The 10076-nt window shown below is 37.5% G+C and overlaps 1 protein-coding gene across 1 annotated transcript; it reads left to right on the top strand.

The window, feature by feature from the left end:
• The first annotated feature begins 32 nt into the window (after positions 1 to 32).
• On the top strand, positions 33 to 4055 carry LOC101300128 (electron transfer flavoprotein subunit alpha, mitochondrial-like). Its single transcript, XM_004294305.1, has 8 exons — positions 33 to 144; positions 245 to 427; positions 549 to 760; positions 1669 to 1832; positions 2032 to 2190; positions 2488 to 2540; positions 3243 to 3383; positions 3769 to 4055. The coding sequence occupies exons 1-8, from the start codon at positions 52 to 54 to the stop codon at positions 3844 to 3846; spliced, it is 1083 nt and encodes a 360-aa protein (XP_004294353.1). The 5' UTR covers positions 33 to 51; the 3' UTR covers positions 3847 to 4055.
• Positions 4056 to 10076: the final 6021 nt, after the last annotated feature.

Raw genomic sequence — 10076 nt, forward strand, 5'->3', positions numbered from 1 at the left:
TAATAGTATGCTATACGAAGTATTACGAGAGAGAGAGAGAGAGAGAGAGCAATGGCAACTGGAGTAGCCCTCAGAGCTTTCCGGAAGAGAATCATTCCTTCCTTCTCATCGCGAATTTCCGCTTTACCCTTCAATTCTCGATCCGTAAGTTCACTCTGATCACAATTTCACACAACAGTTTGATATATCTCATTAATTTCCCAACTGATCTCCCTCATTTTCTTTCTCTCGAATAACCTTACAGATTAGCACACTGGTACTAGCCGAACACGAAGGCAGCTCTCTCAAAATCCAATCCCTGAGCGCAGTGACGGCAGCCAAGTCCTTAAGCAAGAACAACTCCATTTCATTGCTCTTGGCAGGGTCCGGCCCTGGCCTCCACGAAGCCGCCGCGCAAGCCGCTTCGTGCGACCCTTCAGTGTCTGAGGTACAATATAACCAATTAATTCTATCAACTCTGCCATCTATATGTTGGTTTTTGACATGATCAAGTTTGATGATATGATTTTTGTTTTCGGGGTGGTGTATGATGAGTGTTGTTTTTACAGGTGCTTGTGGCGGATTCTGATGAGTTTAGTTATCCTTTAGCTGAACCTTGGGCTAAATTAGTCCAGTTGGTTCAGCAGAAAGGCGGGTACTCGCATGTGATGGCAACTTCGGGTTCGTTTGGGAAGAACATAATCCCTAGGGCAGCTGCGCTTTTGGATGTTTCTCCAGTCACGGATGTGACTAAGATATCCGAGCCTCATCTGTTTGTCAGGTACTTTGTATCTCAGCTGTTAATGTAGTCTTTGCTGATAATATATAAAACATACACCATCCATTGCCACCGTGTAATGATCGGAACTGTTCATGCTTTATGTATCTTTGCGTGCAAGAATCATCTCTGCATTAAGTAGCAAGAGTGGAAATGGTTTTGTACTTTTATTATCAACACTATTCAAACAAATACAGTTTTACCAATTCCAATCGCATCCTCTGCCAAAAACCTTAAATCATTATGTTGTTGATCAGTTCCGACTTGGCTGATTTATTGGCCAGGATGATTCTTGAAAGAGTACCTAAATTGGACAGTTCCCATCATGCAGATGTCCACTCCAGATCTGAGTATAAACTGGTTTGGTGTTTCTTATTCAAAGAAAGTACACACTTATGCAAAGCCACTGAATGCATATCAACAAAACAACCAAAACAACATGGTCACTATATTAGGCAACAGAAAGCTCTGAAAATGTAATAGCTGACTTGATACTTAAAGCAAAAGAATTGATAGTTAGGTTAGCAACTTAAGTCCATAAGTTTGCCTAAGATTTGATCTTTGTTAGTTACATAAACACAGGGTACTATTACATATGTTCTTATTGTACACAAAACTCGATGCTTTTGCTCTTAATCCTCCTGATTTGGGTACAGAAAGTTTTCTTGAATTAATCGAATCCAGTGCTGACTAGTTAGACACTGATGGATTCCCCCATCAAAGCATGGAGTTACCTAAGTCAGAAGCAAACACATCATGAATTCATTTTGGTTGTAGTATCTTGTTTCACTTTTGATCGTATAGGGTTAGTTTCCTGCTCTTGCTCTGGATGATCTCAGTTGACTCCTTACTATGTATTTGTATTTACTGTGGAGTATGTCCAGCTAGAAGATTACATTTTCATATTGCAGGCCAATATACGCTGGAAATGCACTTTGTACTGTTCGATACACTGGTGTTGGCCCTTGTCTGTTGACCGTTAGAGCGACATCCTTTCCGGTTATTCCCATCACATCTGATACAAAATCTAATGAAGCTTCCATCTCCCAGGTTGATCTCTCCACCTTTGGTGAAGGTCCGTTTGTCAGTTACCAATGAATAAAGTATTTAGCGGCCAGTTCTTTGAAGTTAAACTTAATCAATGTGATTGCCTCTTCAATGTGATTGAAGTTAAATATTTCCTGGATAATATAGTGTTACATGATTAACTCTCTCTTGGGTATCCTTGATTATCAGATTCCATCTCTTGACATATTTTTGTATCTCATTTGCAGATTCTGTAGGCAAATCTCGATACGTAAAGCACACAGCCCAAGATTTAGAGCGCCCTGATCTTGGAAGTGCCCGTGTTGTGGTTACTGGCGGGCGTGCGCTGAAAAGTGCTGAAAACTTCAAAATGATAGAGAAGCTTGCAGAAAAACTTGGTGCAGCTGGTAATGTCACTGTAAACGGTTTCTCAATTATTTACTACATTTTCAGTATCAGCTTTTATTCTTATTGTTGTTGCCTTGTGTTTTTATATTTTATGTTTGTTTGCTCATGATAACCCATGCTTCCCCACTTCCTCATGTCTTTGAAAATGATATGCAGTTGAGCTCTGATAATAAATTTATCTTCACACAAGAGATGATATGTAAACTTCCGGTGCTTGAATTTTTGTTTTATGGTCATATGATGTTGTTGCAGTATACATAAGAAAGTCTAACATTTCTTTCTTCTTTTTTGTTTAGTTGGAGCTACTCGTGCTGCTGTTGATGCAGGGTATGTTCCTAATGACCTGCAGGTAATGTGTATAATGATCGTCTTTTTTACTAAACTGTAAAACATGTATCGACTTCTATAGATGTAACACCATGGCATGATTATGTTTTCATTTCAGTTTGTGTGTGTGTGTGTGTGTGTGTGTGTATTAAACTGTTTAAGAGTTTTCCGCTGCTAGTTGTCATTCTGCAACACTAATTGAGAAATGCTTCAGCTTCTCCATAGCCAGAAAGCATGTTGAGTACTTGTGTCCCCATCTTAGAGTTTAGAAGGTTAAAAAATGAAAACAAAGGAATATGATTTCTCGTGAAACTTTTTCAATATTTTAGACTGCGATTGTATACCAGAAAACATAAGCACACACATATACAGCTGCCCATCATATTGAGAAAGGTGGATTGGTCCTATGCAAAGTCACTGGGGCCTCAATCATAGTTATATGCACTATATATTTTATTTCTCGATATCTTTCACAGCGAATGTTAGACCACTTATGCAATAATTTTCCACCTTCCAAACTTATTCTCCATATCTTTCAACATACGAATATATATGTATATAAATTGGTTTCATCAATCTTAACCACTTGCAATGATGATTTGAAATGACTGTAAATATTTTGAATGAATCATGCTCTCTGTTGTGATGTTCTAATTAGTCTTATGCTCTGGCATTCTTCATTTTCTTCCCCTGGTCTTATAATGTCAATGGTTTCATCTGTTAGGTTGGCCAAACTGGAAAGATAGTTGCCCCAGAGTTGTACATGGCCTTTGGTGTTTCAGGAGCCATTCAACACTTGGCAGGCATGCGAGATTCCAAGGTCATTGTTGCTGTGAATAAAGATGCAGATGCACCCATATTTCAGGTGATTGTACTCCTCTTTCTATCTCATAAATGTCAAATTTGTTAATAATTAGTACAATCTGCCTCTCAGATCTGAAGGTTATGGCATTCTTTTCTTAAAAGTTGCAACAATTTTGGTCCTTTGTGCTTAAATATGAAAGAGCCATTTCAAGCAATTATGCTGTCTCAGCTGCCAAAAAGAAAGAACAAAATAGACGACTTTTTACTTAAAAATATGAACCCACTTGCATCCTTGGCTCTAGAAGTTTACACAGCAAACCCTGCTTTGCATGTCGTGTTCTTAACTTCTCACGTAGAAGTATTTGCAGAAAAGATAAGACATGCTCAATGGATTTTCTTTTTATTGGTATTTGCCACTCTAATAAATTCTTTGCTATGCATTACAGGTTGCGGACTATGGACTTGTAGGTGATATATTTGATTTGATACCAGAGTTGCTGGAGAAGCTTCCTGAGAAAAAATAAATCTGTGACTTGTACATTTAATGGTGCACAAACTGCTTCAAGGCCTATTAGTTTGTAAATCAGAAATTTCAAATTCAATAAAGAAGGGAGACGATTGAATATACCAATACTTGATCTTCCTTAAAATCAAATTCCAGACAGAGTCCGAACACAATCATCAAAATCGCTGCCTCTGGATACATTTTATACAATCTTATGTGGCTCAGTTCAAAGTTTGGATCAGGCTGCTGGAAAATACTCTTGTCCAAAGTGGTCAGAGTCATTTCCTATTGTAATACAAGGTGAACTAGTATTGCGGTAAGGGCTTATCAGACAAAGGGTGATTTCTTTTACGCAATATTGATAATTGATGATTCTACTGGTATAGTTGATATTTGAAACTAAGCTCATTTGTGTTTTTGGAGGATGACAACATACATTTGAAGAATTCTGTCTCAAATTAGTTGTTGTCAATGTGTTGAAGGAAGCAAATGTTAGGGTTGCGGTTCAAAACTGATTACTTGTCTGTTTTGGATTCTTTACTTCTGAAGGCTTTGGTTAAGTTATTATAGTGTTTCTAAGATTCTTAGAGTTTATCCTTAGAAGTAATGGTTTAGGATCCCTGTTATGGTTCTAAATCTTATTGTAAGTCGGACTAATTATGAGTCTATAAATAGGACCTTAGAGACATAGTTTTAGGTGTGATGTGATGTAGATCAATTGAGAGTTCTAATCTTGAGTGTTGCAAACTATGGGAGATCAGATGTATTTGAGAGTTCTCTATTGAGAGTCTAGAGTGTGAGGAGAGAGGTTAGTTGAGGGTGGAAGAACCGAATTGTTCTTCAGTTGTAATCTTCTTCTCGTTTAGTGGATCCATCATCATCACCTGAGGACGTAGGTCATGTGGATTTGACTGAACCTCATTAAATATCTTATGTTCATGTTACATTGTTTCTAGTTAAAGTCTTCATTTGGTTTCGGTCTTGGGCTAGGGAATTCGGAGGGTGACTCGGATTTTCTAACAAATTGGTATCAGAGCCCGGTTCTTTGGGCTAGCGGAAGCTGGGGATTGAAGACATTGGAAGGGAGCTTTGTTTGAGGTGGAACAGTTGGTTCCATTGAGAGTTTTGTTCGAGGTGGAAAGATTGGCAATCTTGGTTCCTATTGGCATTCAGAGAAGATGAGCAATAGTAAATGCGGAGGAGCGAAATTTGCTTCTAGGAAGGTGAAATTTGAGGAGCAACCAACATTGCAACAGTCCTTAAAGGGAGGCAGACCTGTAAGGATCCCGACACAAGTTTGTGATGGAGATATGCTAGCTCATGCATATTCCACAATTGAGGTGTCACCTATTTTAGAGAGTAGTGAGAAAGTTGAGAAGCAAACGTGGTGTTTTAAGAGATGCATCTAGAGAAGGTATTATTTATGGTGGAAAATATGTTCAGAGGAATGTTGCTCGAGGTGAGTTGTGCAAACCATTGAATATCACTCTCATTAGGTTTGGCAACTTTAGTGGATACTTAGATTACATGCAAGTGGCTGCACTGTGCATGTTTGAGAGAAAGAGTTATTGTCCAAGTCCAAGGGTCAAGTTTGAGTGTTTCTCAAACATGGCTAACTCGTCTTGTTGTTGAGGGCGCCATCTGGCGCATTGAGGTGCGGTGGTGATCGTGGCTCGTTGAGAAGACCCAAGGAAGCTTGCGTTTAGTGGAAGATTGGAGATTTTGAGCCGAGGTGGAAATTATTAGGGTTGCGGCTCAAAATTGATTCCTTGTCTGTTTTGGATTCTTTACTTCTAAAGGCTTTGGGTAAGTTATTCTAGTGTATCTAGGATTCTTAGAGTTTATCCTTAGAAGTAATGGTTTAGGATCCTTGTTATGGTTCTAAATCCTATTGTAAGTCGGACTAATTGTGAGTATAAATAGAACCTTCGAGACATAGGTTTAGGTATGGTGTGATTTAGATCAATTGAGAGTTCTGATCTTGAGTGTTGCAAGCTATAGGAGATTAGATGTATTTGAGAGTTCTCTGCTGAGAGTCTAGAGCGTGAGGAGAGAGGTTATTTGAGGGTTCTCTTCAGTTGTAATCTTCTTCTCGTTTAGTGGATCCATTATCATCACCCGAGGACGTAGGTGGATTTGACTAAACCTCGTCAAATATCTTGTGTTCGTGTTACATTGTTCTGGTTAAAGTCTTCATTCGGTTTCGGTCTTAGGCTAAGGAATTCGGAGGGTGACCCGGATTTCCTAACAGCAAAATGCATTGACAGATTTACTATGTGATTGTGGTCATCCTGGTAAATACACCTTTTCAGTTTACAGTCTTTCTTAGTTTCTTTTGTCAGGAAGACATGCAAGTAAGATCGTTTTAGTATTACAACCCGTTCTAGCTGTACCGCTATATTTGAAGTTTGGAGTTTTGGTGTTCCAAAATGTCTTATGGAGCTCAAAGTTGGATCACATTAAGGGGGAGGGGAACTAGCTAGTCTTTGATTTCTTGGACCGACTTTCTTCTCGGACTTCATACAGATTGGCAAGAGGATGCAAGAAAGAATGTGCTCTAGTAATTTGGAAAACAAACTCCAAACTATGATATATCAGTATATCACTGCCAAACTAGCTAAGAAGAGTAAGATGTTCAAATTACGAGGTGGTCTATTCTAAAATGGCAAAATTGCTTCCAACCTTACTTTCATTCATTTCTATGTGCAGACGAGTATGATCATCAGTTGAGGCTCTATGGTTCTATCTAAAAATAAGAGAAACATGAAGATATAAGACACTGATCACTACTGAACCGTATGCCCCTAAACCATGCATAGACTCCCAAGTTGCTTACAATAGTTGTTTAGGTCATGGGTCTCTCTTGTTCTAAAAAGTAAAGGTCCAGGGTATCTCCGGTGGCCGTCCCTCAGGTGGCCTATGTGGATGTCCCTGAGGCAGCTAGGCTTGTTGGATTGAGAATCTCCATTTGCCTCTCAGTCCGCATGCGCATGATATCCTCATGTCGTTGCAGGAAAAAAGACGACAACACCTTTCGTTGATCGGATTGCGTTTCCGGAAATTGCAAGCTTTGATATCCCAACCCTGAGATCGAGATCCCAACTCCTCTGATTTCTCTAACTGTATAAATTGGTTAGCTGGTATGAGTGTCGCGCTCTAACGATTTTCCGCCTAGCTAAGTCCCTAACCTGTACAGCGTCTGAAATCTTCAATTTGTTAAAATTAAGTATGAAACGTCACAGGTATATTTGAAGTTTGTTAGGGGTGGAGGCTTGAAGCCCCAATTTATGCAATAAACTTTGTTCTAATGAAAGGTTCCACAGATACCAAACAAAGATTCGCCTTAGGCATTGAGTACGTCAAAACTCAAAGGAGCAGAATGTTACATTGCTCTTGCATACAAAACCAAGTAGTTATGAGACTCAATAGAGGTCACAAATGATGTTTTTTAATGGTTTGTCCTTTGGATTGATCACATACAATCCAGAAAAGCCGCGAATTGATCAAACACAATTCGGAAAAATGTCTCGGATTGATCAAACACAATCCGGAGAAAGGTCGGGGTTAATCAAACACACAATCTGGATAAGGAAACAAGAGTGATCAAACATACTCTTGACCTGCGAATAAAATTCCAGGATTTTAGTACCTGCACGCACAAAATCCCAAGCACAGAATGAAGATGGAGAAGGGAGAAAATGACTTTATCCTCCCTGAGTTATTGAACTTGGAAAAGTTTAGGGTTTCAAAACATACCTTTCGAAACTTCAAACACTTGAAAACACTTGAAGAAGTCGAAAATAGTAGTCGAAGGAAACCAAGAATCGTTGGCGGGCGGCAACCAAGGGATTGGCAGCCGGTGATGTCTGATGACGGCGGCGGTCGGACAGAGGAGCCGAAAAACGTTTTTTAGGGTTTCAAAAAACAAATGGTGGGCTATTAGTTTTAGGGTTATATCAAAGTGCATAACAACGTGATAAAGTATAAATTATAGAGAATGAGATAGTAAGAGAATCATCATCTTATTAATTGATAGGAGCCCTTTATATAAGAAATTACAAAGTACAAATATGGTACTGATAAAGAATACATAGTCCTATTCTAACTACATATCTTGTTGGCAAAAGGCCAAGGCACACATAAGGAATATCCTAGAAGGATGCATAATATACTAGAACAAGACTCTCTATATTGCCTCTTTAGCCATTTTAGAGAGCGAGTTTAGTTTTTTTATCAATTTTAATAGCTTTAGCAGACTAGTAACTGACGAGACAAGTTATGGTACTGCGATGTATATCATACTTTTATTTTACATGTACTTGAACAAAAATTACAATGTTATGAATCAAATTACAACATTGAGAACAAATCTACCAACTTTATTTACACTATTTACATAAAGTTAAACAAAATTACAACTATGAGAACAATTTGTTCAAAAAGTTGTAAAATGGTTGTACATTTTGTAATTACAATTATTAGAACAAAATTACAAACAATACGACTCAGCATTACCACTTTGACTATAAATATGTTGTCACATTTGTAAATGTAGGTACCATAGAATTTTCCGTAAGGTGACTAGCTATTTTAACTTTTAGCTATCTCGCTAGCTATATTTAGCTAGCAAGATGAGGCTCTCTATAATTTATTAATTGAATTGAAATTTGTTTAATCTTTATGGTTTGAAGTCGACATATGTTCAGTCCTGATGGTTTTATTTTCATCCAAATGGTCTTTCCATTAATTTTTTCTATTAGAATACTAATGTGGTCGTTAAAGACATTGTAATTTTTAACGGTCATATCAGAAATTAACCGAGAAAATTGACGGAATGACTATTTAGATGAATAATTGTGACTTTAATTATCATTTATTCAGATTAAAACAAAATCACAAGGATTGAACAGATGTCCACTTCAAACCACAAGAACTATATAATATTTTACCCTTATTAATTCAAAGTATTCCTTTTAAGTCTGTTATGTAATATTAAAACACATTTATATTAATTTTTCTTTATTTAATCAATAATATAAATCAAACTTTAGTTGAAATAGAGAGTACTGATGTAGAGAGATTTCTAAAGTGGCTAACCAAAATGACTTTTTAGCTAGTTTGGCTAAAATTTGACTACAAAATGACTAGTATTGTTGAAGATGCCCTTAAACCCTTAAAGTTTAGTATTATTTTGATAGATTAAATTCAGTTTATCCTCTCAAATTTTAGGGCTAAAATCAATTTGATCCTTGATTTTTTTTTTTTTTTTAAAAATCAATTTGGTCCTTGCATGTACTCTCAAATGACATCATTTAGGCCCAAAATTTGAATTCTAGTATAAAAAATGACATCATTGGTGAATTTGGCCTTGAAAAATGACGTCTTTTCATCATTAGAATGTCCATTTTCCCTTTTTGTAGGTTAAAAAGCTCAAACGTGAATCCCCATGTTAGCTCCAAGTTAGCAAATGACGTTATTTTTGAAGCCATATTAAAATTTGGACTAAATTGAGTTTATCCCCTCAAACTTAAACTTAACAGTTAAAATCATGTTGGTCCTTATACTCACAAAAGAATTCATCTAAGTTAAAAATTTGAATTTTAGTCCAAAAATGGCTGAGTTGGTCCTTAAAAAATGACGTCTTTTCATCGTTAGAATGTTCATTTACCCTTTTTGTATGTTAAAAAACTCAAACGTGGATCCTCATGTCAGCTCCAAGCCAACAAACGACGTTATTTTCGGAGCCATATTAAAATTTTAGACTTAGTTGATAATGTTTGAGAGTACAAGGACTAACGTGATTAAAACAAAATGTCAGGGTCAAACTAATTTTAGCCTTAAAGTTCAGGGTGTTAAACTGAATTTAATCCTTAAAGTTTTGGACTTAGATGATGATGTTAGAGAGAGAGAGAGAGAGAACTTTCAAGGTGCAACCATGTCCTGTCCGGCGGCGCAGCCTTGCAGCAGCATCATAAGACGAACCAAAGGGGACGAGCAGTCCATTAGTAGGTGGCTCAACTAGTGTGGACGTTGCAGGGTGAGAGTGACGTACTCCATCTACAACAGTTGGAGATGATGACATGGAAGGGAGATAGAGTGTTCACTACCAGAAGAAAGGCTTTAGCCGACGAAAATAAAAAAACTAGGCCGACGAATTTTTTTTCGCGGCTAAAGTCCACTTTAGCCGACGAATTTTTTTTCGTCGGCTAAATTTAAAATTTTCGTCGGCTATGGTCAACTTTAGCCGAC

Source organism: Fragaria vesca, linkage group LG3 (genome assembly GCF_000184155.1).
Source record: "Fragaria vesca subsp. vesca linkage group LG3, FraVesHawaii_1.0, whole genome shotgun sequence".
Classification (NCBI taxonomy): Eukaryota; Viridiplantae; Streptophyta; class Magnoliopsida; order Rosales; family Rosaceae; genus Fragaria; species Fragaria vesca.

What these genes read in the sequence shown, in the direction of transcription:
- LOC101300128 (XM_004294305.1), top strand. Translation starts at nt 52, where the DNA reads ATGGCAACTGGAGTAGCCCTCAGAGCTTTCCGGAAGAGAATCATTCCT. An exon ending in GAGCCTCATCTGTTTGTCAG is followed by an intron (nt 761 to 1,668) that starts GTACTTTGTATC and finishes TTCATATTGCAG; the next exon opens with GCCAATATACGCTGGAAATG. An exon ending in CAGATGCACCCATATTTCAG is followed by an intron (nt 3,384 to 3,768) that starts GTGATTGTACTC and finishes TATGCATTACAG; the next exon opens with GTTGCGGACTATGGACTTGT.